At 48.0% G+C, this 22489-nt stretch overlaps 1 protein-coding gene across 1 annotated transcript; it reads left to right on the plus strand.

The window, feature by feature from the left end:
- Nucleotides 1-281: 281 nt before the first annotated feature.
- On the plus strand, nucleotides 282-21488 carry SEPTIN11 (septin 11). Its single transcript, XM_009490875.2, has 9 exons — nucleotides 282-320; nucleotides 4092-4287; nucleotides 6788-6974; nucleotides 9227-9388; nucleotides 11160-11256; nucleotides 13034-13202; nucleotides 17636-17768; nucleotides 18954-19141; nucleotides 21444-21488. Exons 2-9 carry the CDS (start codon nucleotides 4121-4123, stop codon nucleotides 21475-21477), a joined length of 1137 nt encoding a protein of 378 aa, XP_009489150.2. The 5' UTR covers nucleotides 282-320; nucleotides 4092-4120; the 3' UTR covers nucleotides 21478-21488.
- Nucleotides 21489-22489: the final 1001 nt, after the last annotated feature.

The raw sequence follows: 22489 nt of genomic DNA on the forward strand, positions 1-22489 counted from the left end.
GGGACGTGTTAGCTCCTGAGCCCTGTGGCAGAGAGCTGGATAGAAGCAAAAGGATAGCACATCTGGGAGGCAAACCTAAGACGCAAAGATCCTATGTCCCGAAAACTTTTGTGGTGTTACACAGATTTGACGGGATTAGGCACAGCCTTCTTCCCTAACAGGGGTGTTGCAACTCTGTTAAATGCCTTTCTTCTTGGTCTTACAGAACGATGACCTCAGGAACCTGTCCCTCTCTGGCCACGTGGGCTTCGACAGCCTCCCTGATCAGCTGGTCAACAAGTCAACATCGCAGGGCTTCTGCTTCAACATCCTCTGCGTGGGTAGGTCATCCTGTGCCGCTGGGCGGTCAGCTCGCCCCAAGGGGTGCACACGTATCCACAAATTAGCACCTTCTCCCTCCTGTGAAGGGTAAGATCCGAGCCAGTGGGGACCACAGTGGCAGGGAAGTGATAGTTTCTTCCCAGAGCTGCTCCAGGGTAAAATCTAGCATCCCTCTTTTCCTTTTCTCTACCTCATCCCCTGAGTCAAAACATGGAAACTTCTAGGTGTTAAAAATCTTCTGTTGTGATGGTCCTGCAGTTTTGCTTTCCCCAAGGGCTGCCCATAAGGAACCTGAGCTAACTTGGGAACTAAATGTATTTTTAAAAGAATGTGAACTTAAATCTGCCGTTCTCTGGGTTGGGTGTGGAGGCTGTTTCTCAACAAATTGCATTCCTTCCCTTCCAGGCTTTGCCTGCCTGTCTCGTTATATTCTTAGTTTCTCCAGTTGGAAACGATGCCATTTTTAGTCTCCAAATGATGTACTTGAGAACAAAGCCTGTCACCTGTTCTCTGCTGTATTTAGTCTGGGTGCTGCAAGTTGGTTTTATAGCCAGAGTTACTGTGTTACTTTTCCAAAATTGTTCAGAGGGTGGAATATGGGGAGGCAACTCCTTCTCTTGGCTGTAGAGATACACCTGCTGTCTTGGCTCTCTCTGGATACTGTGCAGTTGGAAATCCATTGCTCAGCCCTAGGGAGCTGTGTGCCAAAACAGCTTGGACCTATTGGTGGGCCTCTTCAAGATGCCCCCAGAAAGTGGTTCTGTAAATTGACAAAAGTGGTGGGGTTTACTCTTATTTTGGCAGAGCAGTCTACAAACATCATCTTTCCTTTCACTGTTCATTTAAGCGTGTCAGAAGGGAATATTCTCCCTTCTAATCAGTTACATGAATTAGCGGGGAAAAAACCCGAAAAGCTCGGACTGTGATTTTTCTACAGCAAGTTGAGAATTTGTCTGCAGTGCAGGGTGAGCCATCTGAAATCTGGCAAACAAACTAGACTTCTCTCTGTAGCTTTGCATGTTGAAGAATGAGGTAAGAGAATAGTTGTGCTTCTGCACACTCAAGCTACCAGCCCTCATGCGACTCTGCTAGCAGCATGAAACCATTTAAAATTCAGCAGGGAACATCCCGATTAGTAGGCAGCTCTTTGATCAAAATGGCGTAAATTAATTGCCTTTTTCTCTTGCAGTAAATAATTCCTCTCTTAGCATGACTTGATATGTCTCCACTAACATAGCAATTTGGTCCAACTTTTTTCTCTTGTTAAATGTGCTGATCAACCATTTTTTGCCTCAAAGTAAAATTTCACACAAACTGCCAAGGAACAGACATCTCCCCCTGGGGGGGGGGGTGGAACGGGACGGGACCAAACCGAAACTTTTGAAGTTGTGTTTTGAGAAAGGACACGATTAACTTTGGCTTTATAAGGCGAGGCTTTTAATTGTGGCGCACGTGGATAAAAATGCTGCAAAGCCCATCTAGCACAGCATGCAGCAGCGCTGCACTCGCATCAGGAGCTCACTAAAATATGTAGCTTCAGAGATTAACAGTCTGTGCCATCAGTTGAGGACTGATCTTCTCATGTGGGTTGCGCTCTATGCGGGCCTGGATTTTGAGCCATAATGTCATGTCTACTTTGTCTTTCCTCTCTTTCATTTGTTCATCCTTTTTTAAAAGCTTGCTTTAGGTCCTGCAGCTTCCCAGGGTAGGAATGCTGTGACAAACATACCTCTGCTTAATTATTTTACTGGGCTGTAAGTAATCACTTACCTTCCCGAGCCTAGCACGAAAATGGTCACAGTCAAAGCCAGGGAAAGGAACTGTCAAGTATCGCAGAACAACAGTTGCTGAGTAGTGGTATTTGTTTCTGTGGACACAAATGCTGTATGGTTCCCTGAGGTCTTCAAAGTGGGGGCTTTGCATACTTTGAGAGAGACTTTCATACGAGGAGAGCTGCATACAGCCTAGAGAGATGCCTGGGGGCAATCCCACATGCAGGCTTCCCTCTCCCACCTGATATTTTGCATTGCTTTTCAATTATTCATTTCTATTTAACTTTTTTTTGGGGGGGTGAGAGGTTGGGATGGGACCCCCTCACAAGCTTGAGCTGCCCACTGCAGTCCAGGAGGTCTGTCCCAGATCCCAGCATCTCTTCAGTTGGAGCAACTTCAGGACGTTACCTCAGCCCACCCTTTGCTCACAGCACGGGTAGCGGTCTGAGAGTGTAATTGCTAAGAAAACACTTTTGACTTAAAAATGAGGTTTAGGCTAATGCTTTCATCCATGTTACTAATTACACTGGGGATTAGTGAACCTGTAATAGTTTTAAAAGTTGGTATTTAAGCAGTGTGCTCTTTTAGGTGGGGTTTTCTGGGGTTTTTTTTAAACTTTTTATGTATTTCTTGGTTTCAAATTTTCATTGCCCAAGTTTCAGTATGGGTTTTGTGCTTCTCTGGAAAAAGGAACGGAAACTGAGCTGGTGGTTAAAAAAAAAAAAAAAAGATAAAACATAGAGAATCAGATATCTCCTTGGGAATCAAACTCACAGTTGAGAAACTTACAACTTGCTTCTGTAAAGAAAGAACTAGGACTTAGCCTACACTATTAAAAAAGAGAATTAAGTATTGCTTGAGTAAGAACAGCTTCTGGCTGTCCTGAATACAGATGTTGCTGGCAAGGTGGGGAGGTTGGGGCTCTTCATGCCATCAAGCAGGAGATAGCCTGCATCACCCGTCAGGTCATGCTGACATAAAAACCACGGGCAACAGGTGAAGACCGCTGGAAGCAAATGCTTTGATGGGAAAGGAATGATTATTTGTCTCTCTTGCACTGCCAGTGTAGCAAGTCCAGTAACAGGGTTCTAGCAGCAGCAGGCGTTTGCTGGTTCATCATGGAAGGAGTCCTTTCCCTTCTCCAAGGAGGGGGGCTCACTTGGCACATGTCGAAGTAACTGTTGTTAAAACCGTTGTCGTTTTATTTTTTAGATTTTTTTTTTTTCTTCCCCCACTCCTTCCAGTTTAGTACCTTCTCTTCAGGGAGTCTCATAAACCTCAGCCCATCCTCTCCAGTTCCTGCTTTTCACGTGGGAAATGTTAACAATAGTATCGCTGGAAAAGACTCTGTGCCTCTGTGTGTGTGAAATAAGCCCCTTTCCTTCCCCAAAATAATGAAAAAATCCCTGAGGTTGGTGATGCTTAGTATCGCTGGTGATGCCCCTTTCTGCATCCTTGCCTGTGATGGTGGTACACCTCCCTTGAAAGCCCAGCCCATAAAGACCCGAATTTCTCTTGCCATTGCCAGCGCAGCAGCCTAGCTGCTCTTCCCCTGCGGGTGATGACTTTTAGCTCTGAAGGCATTTGGTTTATCTCGGCGTCTATCAGGGGTAGCGGCTTTTGCGTAGCAGGGGCCCATTTCGGATTCACGTCCCCAGCGTGCGGTGCTTTGATGGGGTATGTCCGCAGGGCGTGCTGCGGAGACCCAGACGGCGTGACCTGCGGAGGAAATTAGTTGGAGCACAGCAGCAGAAACCAGAGCTGCTGTCCCTTCCCAGTGTCTGCAAAGTCCCTGGCTCAGTCCTGGGGGACTGGTAAAGATGAGGACTGTCTCAGAAGACAGACAAAGTTCCTGCAGGGGTTATTTTGCTTAGCTGTGTGCCCGTAGCCTAATTCCACTGCTACTGAAGTGAATAACCGCTTAGCATGGCAAATGTGCCTGAGAATGAGATGAGGAAAAGGGATGGGACCATACTAACATTGCCTTTGTGTGCTCAGGCGAAACTGGCATCGGCAAGTCAACGTTGATGGACACTCTGTTCAATACGAAGTTTGAAAGTGAACCTGCAACGCACAACGAGCCTGGTGTGAGGTTGAAAGCTAGGAGTTACGAGCTCCAGGAGAGTAACGTCCGTCTGAAGCTGACCATTGTCGACACGGTTGGATTTGGCGATCAAATTAACAAAGATGACAGGTAAATTTTATTTCTGTCAGGAGAAGGAATCGTTGCACTGACGTGCTCCGAGATCAGAAGGGCCTGACTGGGTGTGGGGAGTAGGTCCCTCGCTGTCCCTGAGGGTGTTTCCTGATCCAGGCAGCCAGCATCACTCACCCTGTGAGACAGGTAGAAGCGATGAGAAACTGAAGAACAACAGATAAACTAGACTACGGAACTGAAATTGTCCTCCTTGTCTCTGTCCAGCTTAGTTGAAGTCTCTGCTTGAGTTGAAACACGTAAATATTTGAAAGCATGAGTTCCAATTGCAGTTACATTGCGTCTTTTAGGGAGCTAGAACTCGGATCATAGTTCCCGTTCGTGCCATCCTGTAATGTTCAAGTCCAAGTGGGTTTTACTTTAATGTTGTACCTAGGTGCGGATTTTCACGTTGCACGTGTGAAGTAAATACTCTGGGCAGACTACACAATCCCTTGTGTCCGTCCACATGGATTCTTGCTGTAGTGTTAAAACTAGTCATTCTGTGGTCACGGCTAATACGCTAATTAATGCAGTTCCTATATCTTAGAGCCATACGTTCCCTTGTTGCCGTAATCCCAACTGTCTCTGGAGTGTTGTTTGCGATCCTTTTCCCTGCACTTTGCCGAGTGAGGGCACGCTGCCCGGCACCATGTGCGCTGACCAAAAGCTATTAGGGCACTAGATAGACAGCGTGAGCTCTTTGAAAACACAGGCTTAACATCAAAGTTTCCACCAAGATCCCCGTTAGCGTGGAGATGGAGCAGATTCTGCTTCCTGTTCTATAAGGAAAATTCTATAGATCTTTTTTTTTTTTTAAAAAAAGATTTTACAATGCTTTATGGCTGTAACACTTCCTTGCTGCTTGACTTGACACCAAAACGCAACTGTTGCCCCTGCTTTGCAGCTCCTGCTCCCCACTAACGCTACAGAGCCAAAACCGTGAGGGGCGTGCGCTGGCTGGAGGGAGAACTCTGCACGTCAGCCGCTGCCATATGCTCTCGGGCGAGAACAAAAGCTGCTCGGAGGAGGAGCAGGTGCTCGGAGCGGGGATGCTCTGCAGCTTGTTACTGCCGGGTCACTTTGCATTTGCTTCATTCGGCAGGCAAGAAGAGCCAGCAGTAGTGGTGGTGAAGCCCCTCCAACTTCCCTCTCGGGCAGTTGGAGAGAGGGGCAGTCCCAGGGCAGCAGTGCTTAGGGAGAGCTCTTGTCCTTCTGCTGTGTCTGGACACATATGGTGCAGGCGGGTGGAATTTTCTCTGTGCTCCTGGTTTATGTCCTCCCGGTCCTTTTTTGCTCTGCTTTTTTTATGGTGCTTTCTCTGATACAACCTCCCAATGTAAGGCCTTACTGCTTTCTTTGCAACGTGCCTCTGTCTGAGGTTTTTGGGCTCTCGTGGTCAGAGACAGAATTTCCAAAAGCAAAGAAACCAGAGCAGCAGCCATGTTACAAACCCACCTGGTGATATTCATGATACCCTCTGTGCCTGCAAATTAACAAGCAGTGCTCAGTACTGTCTTCTGGGGCTCTGGTGCCGGTGGCCCTCACGCAGCGCTGGCTGTCTTTAGCTATAGCTCTCGCTTGGTAAATCAAGTAAGAGTCTGCTCTGCTTCACCAAGGGTTTTGAGCAACTGCTCAAGCAGCTGCACTGGCATCTGGAGCAGAGGGGTCAGACCTGAGCCTTGCTGGCTGCCTGTCAGCAGGGTGTTTCTGGAGTACCTGAAAACTCCTGATGATCTATTTCTTCTTCCCAACTGCTTTTGAGGGAGGGGATTGACGCTGCGGTGAATCCAGCGCTCAGGGCAGCGGCAGTGTTGTCTTGGTGCCTTGGTCTCCGTGCTTTGAGAGCTTCCTTGGGCTGGAGGTCCTAAGGCTGCCCTTGGTGGAGGGAGGAAACTGAGAAGTTCCCTTTCCAGAAGCACAGTCAGTCAGATCAGGACATGTTACACTGCACCAACTTTTTTCCTTCAACAAAATAGTCCCCCCTAAAGTACACAAACAGTGCAGCTGCAGCCTGTGAGCAAAGCTCAGGAGACAATTCCTGCAAAGTTCCTTTTATCCCCTTGTGAATCTTCCTTCCTTCTTGAGATCACAAACAAGCTTTTGGACAAGCCTAGGGTAGGTGGCGGTTTCATGTTAAAATTTTCCCGTATCGGATGATTCTCGGTGACGTTGACAGAGCAGCAGCTCAGACTTTAATTGGCGATACTGCAAAATATATTCTTTTTCTGGGTAGCAGCCTTGTGTGGTTTCCATGCACCTAAAGTCCAGGGACTCTGCTGCTTTATTTTGTTAACATGTCCATAATACTATCCCTGTGCATCAAGGGAAACACACACTTGCGAAGGAGGGACTGTAGGTTGGGCGGGGAGGGTCCTAAGAGCAGTGTTTGTCCCATAATGTCCAGAGCACCCATGAAGCTTCCTGAGTGTTGATCAATGGCCTGTGTTGTCCCAGCAGCGAATGCCCTGGTTTTCTGTGCCATGTTTTCTCTCTTCAGCTACAAGCCTATAGTAGAATATATCGATGCGCAGTTTGAAGCCTACTTGCAAGAAGAGCTGAAGATCAAACGATCCCTGTTCAATTACCACGACACCAGAATTCACGCCTGCCTATATTTCATTGCACCAACCGGACACTCGCTGAAGTCCCTAGACTTGGTCACCATGAAGAAGCTCGACAGTAAGGTACTTGCTGCTCGTGTTATGACCCTCGCATGGTCCTTCTAGTGCTCTTGTCATCTTGCCGCAGGCTTAGTTAAACCTGCTTAGAAAAATACTGTCTGTCTTCTAGCAGCGGGGAATTGCAGAGGTGCCACGGGAAAACTTTACCTTGGGCTAGCTGCTAGAATGGGTCATTATTCACTGATTTATAAGCTGCAGAGATTTATTTAAGAGTTTGGGCTCCTACCCTCTTCGAGTCCCATCCCGGGTTAGGAAGCTTGGCCGCTTGCTCCACAGCTATGCTACAAAGTTAGCAATCTGACAGCAGGAAACTGTTTTTATGAGGATGCATTAGGAGACCACCATTCTTTCTGCTTCCCTGTGGGTTAACTCAGCTGAGTTCAGTGACAGGCTAGTTCACAACTGAAAGATCAGTTGGCTGTTGAAAAGAGAGAAAAGTGTGTTTCCCTTCTTAAACGCATAAATAAAAATGAGAGCTTGAACTCTGCTAGTTCTAGTACTCAAAGACACAGTTGCCATCTCTATTTCACTTTGTCCAATGGATTAATTAGGTTCTTGTACAAAACCTGATTTGGTAAGTGTGTATGAGATGAGAAGTACCTCTAAACCACCTTAGGTCATCTTACTAATCAATGAAAAACAAATCAAAATGCTGTGCCTGTGTACTCTGACTGCATCCAGCTAGGCACAAACAGCGATTTGATCTTCTATGACAAATGTAGTGTTGTTCTGACCGTAATCTGATAAACGAGAAGAATCTGAATAAAATATGTTACTCGGCACGTGCTTTTTCAGTTGCCCTCATGACTAGCAAGAATGGGAACCGAGCTTGGTTTAAACCATGTTTTATTAGATACTTGCAAGAAGATTTCATCCCTTTTATTCTAGGGAAAACAACTGAGGTCCAAATGTAAAACCTGAGTATTTAAACAGAGCTTTCTGTGTGCTTCTTTACATCACGATTAAGCCATTTAAATCAGTCCACCTTGCACCTTTTGCTCATTGGATCCTGATTCTGCAGAAGATAAATGATGACAGTGGTTGTTTATTTCCTAGAGTGGCCTATCAATTGGGTTTCATGCAGCGATGGAGAAGGATCCCTGCCCTATTCAACTTACAATAGGGTTACGGAGATTTACCCAAAGGGAGCTAATTGGCATTCATGTTCTGTCTTTTGGCAAAGGGGGATTTAATGACTCCGGGCCATCCTCCGAACAGAATTAAGCGATGTAATATGAGAGGATTTTCAAGTACTGTAGTTAAAATCCCTTCATCTAGGTCAATACCAAATGTTCCTCACTACAATTTCTGTCTGCTGTTGCAAGCAAAAGCAAATCTTGCAAGATCAAAAGCACAAATTGTCCATCTGGAGGGAGCAGAAAGGGGAAGAAAGCAGGATTCCTCATTCTAATGCATTCTTGCCTTCTCCCAGCAAAACCAATGCTTGTGTGGCGCTGGCTGTGCATCGGCCCCTTCAGCTACGCTGAGGGTACCGTGCTGTCTGCCCTCCGCTCCTAGATGGTGTTGCTGCTGCCAGTGTTGCAAACAGCCTGCCTAGGGAAGAGAGTCACTTATCTTTCATTTCTGTGTTAACCCCGTCACACGTTTCCTTTTGGATGGTTGTTGTAGAGCTGTGCAGGGATAAATCAAGCCTAGTCCCGCAGTACAGCGGTGTATGGGAGCGCGTGAGGGCATGCAGGTGGAGGAAGCGTGCCTGTGTTACTGCCAGTGCCCGCCCTGTGTGTAGCGTGGTTGATAGGGTCCATCTGATTCCACCTCCTGTGGGGTAACGCAGCGCTGCTGCCCACCCGGGTGTCCCTGATAACAACACCCGAGCAAATGCCCACGAGAGGCTATTGTCGGAGCGTGCCACTTGCAGTAATCCAGCCTGCTGCGGTGTCGAGGAGAAGTGCCTGGGTGGTAATTTCCTTTTTTTGGAACAGCTTGTAATAATCTATGACAGCATTTCCTGTCCAGCCAATTCAGATGAGAAGGGGAGTACGACAGGACAGGAAATAGCATGTTGCCAAATTGCATTGGACTTCTTTTTAAGGCCATCGTTGCTGCTGCCTGAACATCCTGTTGAAGGCAGCGGTGCTGTCAGCAGCAGCCCCAGGGAAGGTCTTCTGCTGGCGGGGCGGTGGCTGGTGGCACTGCCAGGGCCATTGCTGCAGGTTGCACGCTGCTCTCCGTCCTCTCCCAGTGACGCAACGTGTGCAGTCCTGTTACGTGGAGGTGCTGTCTTTGTCTTGCAGGTGAACATCATCCCCATCATTGCCAAGGCTGACACCATTGCAAAAAATGAGTTGCACAAGTTCAAGAGTAAAATCATGAGCGAGCTGGTCAGCAACGGCGTCCAGATCTACCAGTTCCCGACGGATGAAGAGACGGTGGCTGAGATAAATGCCACGATGAGTGTATGTTTTTTTTGGGGGGGGTTTTGCTTGTCTTGGTTTGCGTGGGCCCATCCTTGGTGGTAGGGCACATTGTACCATGTTTCTTTTGGCTTTAAAACTGCAGTGTAAGCACAGCTATCGGGCTGGCCAGAAGGCTTTTGGAGCTGGAGATACCTGTCACGCGTGGGCTGCCTGGCCTGACGTGCTTCACTGTCTGACAAACGCTTCTCCTCTGAGCATTTTTTTCATATCCTTCCCCTCTTGCAGTATTCCCCTCTCGGGAAAGGAAGAGGATGGGAGGCAGGGCCGTGACGCGGTCAGGGCAAAGGGCTGGGGTTTGGGTTTCCTGTCCCAAACGACCACTTGTTGCTTAGTGGGGGGTGATTCACTCCTGCCTTTGTTTCGCTTTCCGGTGAGAGCGGGGGCATGGTTAGTGATGTTCCAGCTATCGGCAGGGCCGGTGGCCATCAGCAGCCAGGGCTCTGGCTTTCATCCCCTTCCCCTAGCGATAGGGGTGGGATTTGGGGGCAAACAGGGCTGGGGTAGACCAAACCTTTTAGTGGGGTTTACAGAGGGAAGCAACTGTTTCCCATGGGCCTGACTTGTAGTGCCAGGGGAAGAACCTGAGCTCGGGGTTTCTGGCAGTGACGAGCGTCACAGCAGTGCTGAAGGGGACCCTTGGGTGGCTTTAGCAGGGCACGTAACACCCAAGAGGATGTGCCAACCCCAAAGCAAGTGCACTCAAAAGCAAGTGCAAGGATGAGGTTGAGTTATCTGCATTTTTACAGGGAACGGAGGCATCAAGATTAAGCCATTTCCTTGCAACTTAAAGACTTTTGTGAGTTTCCCTGCACAACTGCTTGTAGGTGGGCAATTGTCATGTCCAGCTGGATATCAGACCCTCTCCAAACCTCTGTATTGCCTCCCTCTTTTCCTAGTGTGTGTTGTGCTCTGAGCAGGGAGAAGCTAGCACAGAGAAGGGACCCGGCTCTGCCAGGGTGCAGCAAGTGCAGTGTGTGTTTTGCCTTCCTCTGCTGGGACACTCCTTTGTCGGTTAATCACATCTCCTCTGCCACTTGGCTTCTTCCCCTCCCATCCAGCCTCTGACCACGGCTTGGCTGACACGGTGCCTGCTGCCAGGGCTTGCGCTCAGCCCTTTCGGGTGCTGTTAAGGCAGGGAGAGCGCTGCAGGGGTGGGCTGATGGCAAAGACCGGCTCCCTCCTGGCAGCAGCCACACTTCTGGGAGTAGATCCCAGATTGCCGCTGCCACGCCCGCGGGGGGACTGGGACACAGCTCGGTGACTCAGATGCGTCAGCCTAGGGCTGGGTCGACACCGCTCTTCCCCTTGCTCACAGCTTTGCCCTTTTAAGAGGAAGCATTAGCAGTTATTTCTAGTGGCAGAAATCCCCTGGATTTTTAGTCTGCCGCCTTTGGGAGGACGTACTTCATTTTCTTTTGTAATTGCTTGACAGTTATTTTTCCTCAGTGTTCAAATTCAATTCCAGTTTGTAAGAACACTTCTGTGCTTAAGCTAGTGATGCTTTGTAATTACATGAGAAATATATACATCTCTGTATTTTTTTTGGACTTCAGAATTTTGGACTTTAAGTCTGAGCAGGTTTGTTGTCCAGATGGTCCTGTTGCTCTTTCTAAAACACCAGATGAATTGCAAAGGCGTTTAAGCAAGTTAAATCCAGCACAGCTGCCACAGTAAACAGCTTTCTTCAGAAACAATCCCTGGCAAGGCAACAAAGGAAATCCCTAACTGTGTTGTCCCTTTCCTTTTGTAGGTCCACCTTCCTTTTGCTGTAGTTGGCAGCACTGAAGAAGTGAAGATCGGCAATAAGATGGCAAAAGCCAGGCAGTACCCCTGGGGTGTTGTGCAGGGTATGTTACCGAAAGCACAAATAAGACCTTGTCATCCCGTCTCATTGTGATGAAAGGTGCACTGATCTCTGGATGGTCCTTAACAAAATCTGTCTTGAGAAAGCAAGATCACAGCTCGAAGACTTCTTAAAATCAGGGCTTTGCAACCTAGATTTAGTCACGGGGGGGGTTTGGCAGGAGGGTGGTGGTGTCAGCCTAGCCATTGGCTTTGGGAAAGAGCAGGGTAATGTTACTAGGAGATGCTAAATAACCAGCTTGAAAAATGAGAATGTAAATCTCTGTTCTCTGTTCCTTATGCTTTTCTGCCAGCAAAAAAGCTTGAGCAACGGGAAAGGCTTGGACAGCTGAGTGGTTCGGTTTGGACCTTGTACGCGAACCTGAATACAGACATGTAGCTGGGGGATTTTCCAGGGAGGTCAGCAGGTGCTCTACCCTCCCAACTTGAAGCGGGAGCAGAACTAATTCAACACTGACTGCTTGATATGTTTTGTCCTGGTATTGTAAACTGCGGACATGGAGCTTAAGTATGCAATCCCCCGTAAAGTCAGCCAAAAGCTCCTTTCTGTTGGAGAGCAGAGTCTGGTTAGGGCTGTGTTTGCAACCCAGGCTGTACTGAAGCTGCCACAGATAGGGCTGGTCCTTGCTTTCCCAGCCAGGGCTGAGAAGTACAGCACTGAGTCGGTGGTGGTCTGCTTGCAACTTCAGCTGTGTATCCAGTTGGAGAGTGGCCCAGCAAGCTGCAGGGGAACGTTTGCAGGGCACTTCTACAAAACTCAGAGTTCTTCTCAATAATACAAGCTGACTCTGAAGCAGCTTCAGACTTACCGTCTTCAGCTGTGTATGCCAGAGGATCATACTGGGAATAACTCACAATTAGGAAAGAAGTTGAGATGTTGGGGAAGTCTTAGACTTGACAGGTATCTTGCTGGGTTCTTGCTGTTCCCAGGAAACTAGGACCAGATAGTGAAAGAGATTTAGTTGGGTACCAGAGGGACTTTGAAGATCTGGCCCTGAACCGCCCCTTTGCGGAGACATCTGGTCTGGTCTGAAGAGGAGCAGCTGGAGCACTTTGTCCCTGGAGGCACACTGCCAAGTTGTCTGTTAGCAGAGATGCCTGCTGCTTCCCGTTGCATCCTAAAGAGAGAACTTCCCCTCCTTGTGTTTAAGCATACCCAAACTGTGTGCCCGCACTGAAGCATGCAGTCCTCTGGCACACCGGACCCTGCTCTGAACAGAAGTTGTTATGGGAAGCCAGGTTATACGCTGTTCGTGTGCTGTGTCCCTTCAGTGCTAGGAGCAGGGGTTTAGGGCTCCTTCCTTACAGTTAGCTGGTAGGGAAAGGGTACAGCATCTCTGGTGGGGTCTTCTCATAACCTCTCCTTTCACCACTGCTATAAACTGAGACTTCGTTGCCTGCCTGGGCCCCTGTTAGGTGACTTGGATTCAGAGTGGGTATGAGTGGGAAGTGAAATCCTGCGTGCAAATGGATCATCACCTTGCCAGTGCAGAAATTCATGGAGAGATGGGAGCTCCGTGACAGACGGGCAACACGGAGATCTTGAAAATCCAGTGAAAAGCCTTGAACTGGTGCCAGCGTGTTGGCGTGGGATGGTTTCACCCCCGGTTCAGCAAGGCATTTTGGTGCAGGCTGAGTTGGAGTTCTGCTTGTGTGCCTGAAGAACTCGCAGTCTTGCTAAATTGGAGCCCGAGTCTGGGGAAAGGGGCGACCTGGCTCTTGGGTTTAACGTTCTCTCTGTGGATGGTCTGTCTTTTGCAGTTGAAAATGAAAATCACTGTGACTTTGTGAAGCTGCGGGAGATGCTGATCCGAGTGAACATGGAGGACTTGAGAGAGCAGACGCACACCCGACACTACGAGCTGTACAGACGCTGCAAACTTGAAGAGATGGGATTCAAGGACACAGATCCGGACAGCAAGCCTTTCAGGTGGGAAAGCGTAACTCGGGTCTTGTATAGCCAGAGAGATTGGAGGTTTTGGGGTTGCCGATGTTTGCCGGAACCAGGGAGGGAATAGCCATGGTCGCTTAGAGCAGCTGAGATCTAACGTGTGGCTCAGGAGGAAAACCTTGTGCAATGCAACCTTGCTCTCAGGGCCTAGGATTTATACAGGAGGCGCACAGGAAAAGCTTGGGTGGTTGAGAAAGCCAATTCTTGCCGTAACATTTTGAAAATGTCTGCAACCCTGCAGCAGGGCCGTACAGGCTTTCTAGAGCCTGCAAAATGTTACCAGGGTGCTTGGAGGTGATGTGTTTTGAGGGCAGGATATGAACCATTTCAGATCAACGTGGAAAGTTTAGGAGGAAGAGGCACATGTCCGTGGATCTACCTGCACCCTGTTGCTGAAGCTGTATCGGTTTTCTTTGCGCCCTTCTCTGAGCGTCCCTTGCTCAAATATAAGCCGCCGGCCCTTGCTCGCAAGTGCTGCCTTTCAGTCTATCTCCTACCTGTTATCTGTCAGCCAGTACTAAGAAGTGTTGAAAGGATTGATTTCTAAATGCTCCTTCCATTTTTCTTCCACCCTTGTGCTTGCTTTCCTAAAAACCTGTGAACTATCCAGTCTTAAGTGAAGTTTATGCTCATCTTCCTACTGGCAGTACTATGAGTGTCATGGAGACTTGAGAGAATCTGTTGAATAGCGAGTTTGTTAATCACTTCAGAAATTCCTCCTGACATTTTTTGCCCTTGGAGGGCAGGTTTTGAGATGGTCGGGTGATACATTAGTGCTCCCTTTCCACCACTGCAGACTCAACTGTGTTTTGCAGCCAGCTTGCTCTGCTGCAAGTCAGGGCTGCATGCAATTGCTGGGCTTGAAAAGTGCAGCTGTGTCCATGCTGAGATGAAGGTGACGCATGTGTTGAGGTTACCCAAGGGGAGATGCTGGGATAAATGTTCTTGTTGACCCTCCTCGAGCTGTTCACAGCTGGCCCAAGGTGCGTTGTGAAGAGGGTGCCGTGGTCTGATGCTTGAGGTTTGGCTTTTTGCTAAATACGGAGTTCGTGCTGTCTGACAGCTTTATTGGTCCGAAGCCCAAGTCATTAGCCAGGGACAACAGCTGTGTGGGAATTTGGGAGGGAGTGTTTGTTTTCTCCTTTCACTTCCTGTTTCCCATTCCTCCCCAACTTTTCCCCAATAATTGCACCCGCTGCCTTAGGAGCATCCCACGCTCCTCTCTGCCCCAGGGGAAGATGGTCAGAAATAAATGTGCATCAGTGTGGGTTTACCCCCGTAACACGTGTGCGCGTCAGGAATCGGCGTGCCAATTCCTGAGACGGCAGCCATGCAGCAGGCTTGCGCAGGTCACCACGGACATGTTTCATCTCTGATCCTCAACAGAGGAAAGCCAGGTGGGCTCCAGAGCATATGGCAGAGCGGGGACCTCATGTTAGTCTTTCTGGAGAACAGCACTCTGGTGAGCCGAGCAAGGTCTGCGCTACAACACGGAGTTTGCATCAGTTCAGGGTTTTATTTGTGGCTTGCTGAGATTATGCAGCTGCGTTTCTTTTGCAGCACAGAAACTCTGCTGGAATCAGTCGAGCCCAGTTCTGTTACTAAGCCCAAGTGTGAAGCTTTATTGGATTTCCTTTCCGGAGAGCAATGGCTTAAGATGGGCTCAGCCCTTCCCTTTGAGGAATCTGAGGAATTTCCATTGCTTCCTGTACACGAGGCCTCTTTTGACCAAGCTTTAAGTAGAAAGGAAATGAAAATGTACAGAATTTCTCCATCTGGTACATGCTAGTTCAGAACAGTGCGCTCCGGGTGCCTCTTCTCTCCAATAAACAAACAAAACCCATGATCCCAAGCTGTTTGGTCGAGGCTGATGTATATCTGAAATGAGGAAAACAGTAGCTTTGGTTCTTTCTGTTCTTCCTTCTGAGAGCAGGGATCAAAAGCATGCCTTTCCCCTGGGTCTGGGCTCTGGGAGCCACAGGGACCGCCGCGCCTCAGCCAGTTTGCATCAGCAAGGAGCCTTTGGTAAATCTCAGGGTAAGCAGGGCAAAAGACCCCGGCAAACCATTGGTGCTGCGTAGGCACTTCTGCGAGGTGTGAAAAAGGGGGGCTGGCAATGGTTGTGAGACTCCCCTCCTTGCTGGCAGAACCCCCATTTTTTCCAAGCTGCAGGACGTGAGGAGGGAGCACTAGTGTCCCTGTAGGCATTTGCTCCGTGAAATGGGGTCCTCTGTTGCACAGAGACCCTGCTGCTGTCCTGTGTCTGTTGTAGACTGGTTTCTCTGCTGCTCTGGTTAATTTTCTCAAAATAATTTTTTTTTTTTTTAAAGGATATTATTTGCAAGGGCATCATTCAGTGTGTGGGTGTATGGTGGGGAATCGAGTTACTCTTGTAATCTAGGTTCATATGTTTGTATACTTAAAAAGCAAATTCCCTTGTCATCTTGGCCTGTGAGAAGCTGCAGGGATCCCAGTTGGTTTGGACTGTTATTCCTTAGGGCTGTGAGTGGTTTTTTTTCATATGCAGCCTGGAGTTGCTGAGCCAGTTCCTCTGAGAACTTTGCTTTTGTGGAAGTCGGAGTCGCTTCAGTAGAGTATTAAGTTTGCTGGCTTTAGGTTAGTGGTAAGTTTTTAAGCTTGAAGCTGGGATTTTCGCACTGAACCTGGGACAAATTAACAGCAAGCCCCTGCCACCCTTGCTCCTGCCAGCCTTTTCCTGCTTGCCCATCACCTGGCATTGTGTTTTTCGAAATGAGCTTTGCAAGAAATTGTTAGCAATACAGGATACGATTAGCAGTGTGCAGAGTTTTCCGTTTCGGTCTGTGAGGCTCTGCTGCTCCCTAGTATAGCATGTCACTAATTGCAGATTCAATTTTTTGCTCGCTGAGCAGTGAAGGCTAATCTGCCCTCAGGGTTTTCTAGACTCTAGCCAGACTCTTTAAAGGGTTTATGAATTTAAGTTTCTGTGTCCACAGTCAGAGGATTAAATCCAAGACTGAATTTTAGGGAGGCTTTGATTTGAGTCTCCTGATCTCTGTCTGCTGTGAGCGGTCTGGTTCTTGATTTAGTTAAGAATCTAAAGATGCGTCTTGCCCTGTCCTCCCATGAAAAGATTTTTGTCATTTTTAGAATCAGCATTTTTGCTTCAATGCATGGGAAGCCGGCGTGGTCAGCTGGAATCGTGCAATTCCTCCAGGGTGGCCAGTGCTGTGCAAGAGCAGCTCTGGGCATCCTGCCTGCGGAGTATTTTAGGAGGCAACTCAAGTGCCCATCCGTTAGCACTGTTAAACCCAAGTCTTAGGTTTAATCTGTCAAGTTTTGTTTCCCAGCTCAACACACCCCACCCCCCCAAAAAAAATCTCCAACAAACAACAAAACCAGGCAACAGAAAAGCCACCCAAAACCCCACCGTGTGCCAGGAAAGGCAAAAGCTTGGCTTTAATGGGATTAAGATGTTCCGTTAGCCCAGTCGTTAATGTATTCCTTAGGCACATGGATGCAATGTATCTGTGTGATATCAGTGGGGTTTTCATTTAAAAAAATGCATTTTCAAAAAGGCATCTTGGGGGAAATAGTTATCATTCCCACACTATCATTATGGCTGAAATATCCAAATCCATTTAAGGAATAAAATGGAGAGGAATTTGGCATCCAGAGTTCCTAAGAGGCTCTGAAAATCTCAAGAGGTGCATGGACAACATATTTTGTGTCCCAGATCTTTGCTGCGGTATCTCAGTGCCGGGGAAGTAACGGGATGCCAAGAAGTAGAGGGGGAACGAAGGAATCCAGTAACGTGGCTATTTGGAGGAGGAATGCTGCTGCTCGTTCGCAAAGGCTTAGCCTCCCTTGACAGCTAAAGGAGAAAGAGAGGTCTCCCAAGGTGGCTTTGTTTAGATAAAGCTCCTGATCTGAATCCATTAGCAATGAGTAGTGAAAATCAGTTTTTCTCTGTGTCAGCGTCATGCTTAATGAACTACATAAAGCTAGATTTCATGCTCCCGATATGCCTGTGTCTGTTCCACAAATCTTGCGCTTCAAATGAAGAGATTCAGGACAAACGGTGGGAGAAGTGAGGAGGTGTGACTCAAGCGGATCACAAGCCATGTGAGCGTCAGGGATGGCTGTAGGTGCTACGCAGTGGCTATTTATTTTCAGGGACAGTCATTCTGCCTGCTAAGTGATTTACAGGATCCTGAAGAGTGTGCTTGTTTTTCCTTGCCAATTTGTCTCCCGCTGCTGCCACCTAGCAAGCTAGGACTGGTTTCAGTGGAGGAGTGCGTGGCTCCCTTGTAGTCAGGGACCTCTGAGGAGGTTTTGTGATGAAACAATGCAGTGAGGTCGCCAAAGGCTGGAAACTTGTGTGCTTGAAACACAGTTCTGACAGGTTTTTTTTTTTTTTCCGTTTTTGACAGTCTGCAAGAGACTTATGAAGCAAAGAGGAACGAATTCCTGGGCGAACTCCAGAAGAAGGAGGACGAAATGAGGCAGATGTTTGTTATGCGAGTGAAGGAGAAGGAAGCAGAGTTGAAGGAAGCGGAGAAAGATGTGAGTATATTGTAACTCAGAGGACTGTGTGTGAGGGTTTAGGCTGGGGCTTTTCCGAGAGAGCCCCGAGAAGGTGAGCATCCAGATTCCAACATCAAGCCTGCAAAGGTGCTTGCTGTGCGTCTGCAGTCTCAAGAAGCAGATACGAACTCGGTTTCCAGTCCTGCTGTGGACTTGCAGTGTGACCCCATCACACAAGTCCTCTGCCTCTTTTTTTGTGCCTGTAAAATGGAGCAGGAGTATTCCCTGGTTTGGGGCAGCTGGAGGGGGATATATACCACAGAGCGAGTGGGAGGTGCTGCAGCGTGACAGTAACGGCGGCTGCGGCTACGTACCCCACAGAAATGCCAGCCTTGCTGTGCTGTGGGAGCCCTCTCTGCTCTCTCACCTCCTCAGTGCCACCCAAAGGAGAGAATATGTTTGCTGCTCAAAGCGATGTTGATTTGCAGTGGATCTTCAGCTGCGGTACAGCCAGTGCTGCCCTTTAGCAGTCGCACCTTTCTGGAGACTTTCAGTAAGTAGATAAGGACTTCCCAGAGGGCTGCAGGTCCCACTCCGTGTAGTTGTAGAAGGATGTGACAGAGCTCTTTGAGAGCTGCCCTACCGTCATTTGCTCGGTTGTGTGTAGGTCAGCACTGATTACTGTGGGACAGAGAAAACCTAGGTGTCCTGCTAGGGGAGGGAGCTGTTTCTGGGGCCCCACGGAGGAACGTGTACTTCCACAGAGGCACAGAGAAGAACCCTAGGGAAGAGTATCACCCTGAACAGCCACGTTTTCTTGCTTTGCACGAGCATGAGAGAGTCCGCTAGGTAAAAAGCAATGAGGGATGGAACGTGGGGGTTTGGAACTGTCCAGAGACCTGTTGTATTCCTGCAGCATCTTAAATTCCCATCATCTATGTGTGTGTTTGTTAATTGCTGGGCTTTTTTCGCAAAGTCAGGCGTGCTTGGGACAGGCCGATAACTTGTTATTAATGCAGTGAGGCCTCAGTGCCAGCGGAACCGCTTCAGGCATCGTTGCTGGGCTTTTTTCGCAAAGTCAGGCGTGCTTGGGACAGGCCGATAACTTGTTATTAATGCAGTGAGGCCTCAGTGCCAGCGGAACCGCTTCAGGCATCGTTACTAGTAATCGGGCTGAAGCGTTCTTCCCTTCCCGTCCAATTCTCATTGTCTCTGTCCCGGCAGCTTCACGAAAAGTTTGACCATCTAAAGAGGACTCACCAAGAAGAGAAGAAAAAAGTGGAAGACAAAAAGAAGGAACTTGAGGAAGAGCTGAACAACTTTCAAAAGAAGAAGGCAGCAGCTCAGCTATTACAGTCACAGGCTCAGCAGGCAGGTTCTCAACAAACCAAGAAAGACAAGGACAAGAAAAAGTAAGCGGATGTCACCCACGTCCTTTGTAGGGTTTATTACGTTTTGGGAGGTTGTTTTTTCTTTCTTGCTGCATGTCTGTATTTGCGTTTCCCCATTACCAGACTGGAAACTGGGCTTTTATCAGCCTGATCAAATAAAATATTTTTTTCTAAAGGGTGGGCCAGGGACATGATCTTAATTTTTCTCTAGAAGAGTACCTTCAAATTTTATGTCAAAGTCTGACTGGTATGGGAGAGCAATCGGATGGTGGAGGTTTGACCTGTGGTCTGTCCAGCGTCTTCTGGAACAGCTCTGGGATGATCTGGACTCAGATTTACCTGCCTGAGCCAATATTCTTCAGGGGGGTCTCTGCCTGTCCTTTCTTTCACCCAAGAGTAGCCTCCAGTTCCCATTCCTTAAGGTTATAGTTTTAAGTAGGTTAGAAACCAAAACCACCGTGTTATTTTTACATGGGAAGTGCTAGTGCCAAAAGTGAATACTTGGAAGCTTGCTCTAAAGACAGGAAGTTTTGGGTGTATTGGGTTTTTTTGGGTTTTTTTTTTTAAAACTAAACTACTATGGTACCGTAATTGCAGGTAAATGGCACTTGTGGTTGTATCGAGTTGACATAATAAGCTAAGAAACCCATACCTTTTAGTAAAGGATAATGGCACTGTTTTCTACTATTTTATATTTGTATGCTAGGAATAGAATCCTATACCCTCCAGTACTGTGAGATTCCAGCAACTTAGTAGGCCCCAAGCATATCTGTGGACAGAGCCTGTCCCATGGTCGGTATTTGGAGGTGGGATTTTCAGCTGTGCTCAGTTTGGACCTAACTCTGCTTCCGCTGAAAACTGGAGGAACATTGCCACTGACTTGGGCTCAGAGTTAAGTCACTGCAGAGCTCAGCTGAAAATCTGGAGCTCTAGGTTGATCCCAAGTGACGTAACTTTCTTGCAGCTTCTGCTTGGAGATGGCTATGTTTAGCTTGCTATTAGTGCAAGAGACCCCTATTTATTACACGATACTGGCTACTTCACCGTGCTTTAAAAACCAGAACACAAGGTCCACTTAGAGGTGATACGTACACTGAAGCCAGGCAAACCTTGCAGAGGCGAAGTAGACTGCGCATGGCTTGTGTAGCGCAGCGAGGCAGGTTACCGTAACAGAGGCTGCTTTGAGGCTTCCTGCCGTAATTCCCATTCCCTTCCTCTGTACCTAGTAAGGGGATCCTCATGCAAGTCCTTTCTGGGTCATGTGTGACGATGGCGCTAGTCGATAACTGCAATTGGGAAAGCTGTAAAGATGGTAATGCAGCAAATCTCACTGGAAAAGGCTTCTTAAACCACCCCCCCCCCCCCCACCCCCCCAAAAAAAAAATGACAGTTCCACGCTTCTCTTAACAGCTAAGAGTGAAGGGAAGGGCTGTGTTCCTTAACAGACTCTGGCAGAGTAACCTACTCAATTAACACTAAGCTGTCGCTGCTGGAAGAACCAAAATGCTAGTAGGGATGTGGTGTAGACACTCGTCTCCCTTGCGAACCGGTGAACTTGAGCCAGGTCTGAGCTATCTTACAGCGAGAGCCTGTGAGATTCTGTTGTATCGCATATATGCTAGTATATTTTTATACTTTGGGAAGTTAGGCTGACGCTCGCTGCATGTCCCCTGTCTCTGCTGCTGGTTTGGTGCTCGTCACTTGTCGCTTCTGCCCCTGGCTTCCCCGGGGAAGGTGGGGAGGGCCTAGGGCTAGTTCCTCAGCCGATGTAAAATTGATGTAGCTCCTATGGAGCCGTGCTGCTTTATGCTAACTGAGAACCTGGCCTTTGGCACCCGCTGAAACACACAGAGTGCTTGTGTGCTGCATGCTCTGCTTGGGTAAGGAAATCATTACGGGCTGATCAGTGTCGTGCTGAACTGTAGAAACAGTAAGTGTCCAAGCATGCTGAAATACCGTTCTGCGGCGATGCCTGTAAATAGGATAGGCTGAAACACCGGTCTTCTCTCACGTGAGAATTCGGACGTGGTGACCTGTTTCCTAAAAAGAACAGAAAATTTTGGAGACCCTTTTTCTTATCTCTTAAACAGAGTTGGTAACTTAAGATTTTTAAGAATTCTGCAGTCAGTTTTTTCACCTCTTAGACATAAGACCAGTGCAGTATATAATGGTCTGGGGAGTTCTGTAACTTTTGGTAGTCAGTGTTAGCTACTATTTGCTTCTGTGAAGTTAGCTGGCACGTGCACAATGTTGTGGGTGTGATACATGGATGTTTCTAGCGACCGTGACAAACGCAGTTTCTGCTTTGCTGCTGCATTCACAGAAATCCAGTCATGAGGAACGTGCACGTGTTTTAGTGTGTCCTTTCAGTGTCGCTCCACACCAGGTGCTGTAACTGCTTCACTTGTTCCGTAGTGTCTGAATTACTAACGGAGGCTTTAAAGGGAAATGCTGATGCTTCTGCCTTGTAGCACACCTTGGTTTTTCTAAAGGCTTTAAGTTCCTCTTTGCCCTCTAATGAAAAGCTGCAGTTGATTTAGGTAAGGCTTTCAACCTTTCTTTGTGCTGATGTGGACTGTGGTGGCTCTTGTGCAGTTGCCAGAGGAAATCCTTGCCATGCACGATCCTTGTAGCCTCCCCAGAAAGTGACTCATGGGAACGCTGCTTTCTCAAGGTGGGGTCAGATTTCTCCAACTTGAACAACAGAGACTTCCCGCTGTGCTGTGCAAGCCGGAGGGAAGGCTCGGGGCAAAATCTGCTGCTGGCCTAACTCCATGAGGGAGAACTTGGCCCTCTTGATTTCCAGACTATTCCTGTAGGAACAACTTGGGGTTTCGTACCTTTTTTTTTCATAATCCATTTCTCAGATTTGCGTAGCTTTTGTGTTTTTCATCTAAAATTGTTGCAGCTCTGACCTGATGACAGAAGCGTGCTGCTTTCAGGACAGCACATATGTGTACCTCAGGCACTTGTGTGACTGTAGTATAGACACGTACTCAAGTACTTTCCCGAATGTGGGGCTGAGCATACTTACCGAGCCCCTGCTGGAATTTTGGGATGGGACTGTGCTTCAAACCTGAACAATCTGGAGATGGTTCCTGGCAATGGACTTGGCAAAACCAAATAGGAGCAGCAAAAAATAGCCTTCTGGTGCTTGCCTGTTGTTTGGTAGATGGCCACATGCATGCATCAACACGTGCCGTTGTGTTACTTGCTCATCCTCAACCCCCTCAGGAGCCAGGACCATCTGTTTGGGCTCTGTTTCTGTTTATTTCAAGCTACTTCTGAAAACCAGATGAAAATCTTTTTTTCCAGTTGTCTTTCTACATAATAGTTTCCAGTCCGATGTGACTGGTCTGGCTATCAAGG

The sequence above is a fragment of the Pelecanus crispus genome, chromosome 4 (assembly GCF_030463565.1).
Source record: "Pelecanus crispus isolate bPelCri1 chromosome 4, bPelCri1.pri, whole genome shotgun sequence".
Taxonomy (NCBI): Eukaryota; Metazoa; Chordata; class Aves; order Pelecaniformes; family Pelecanidae; genus Pelecanus; species Pelecanus crispus.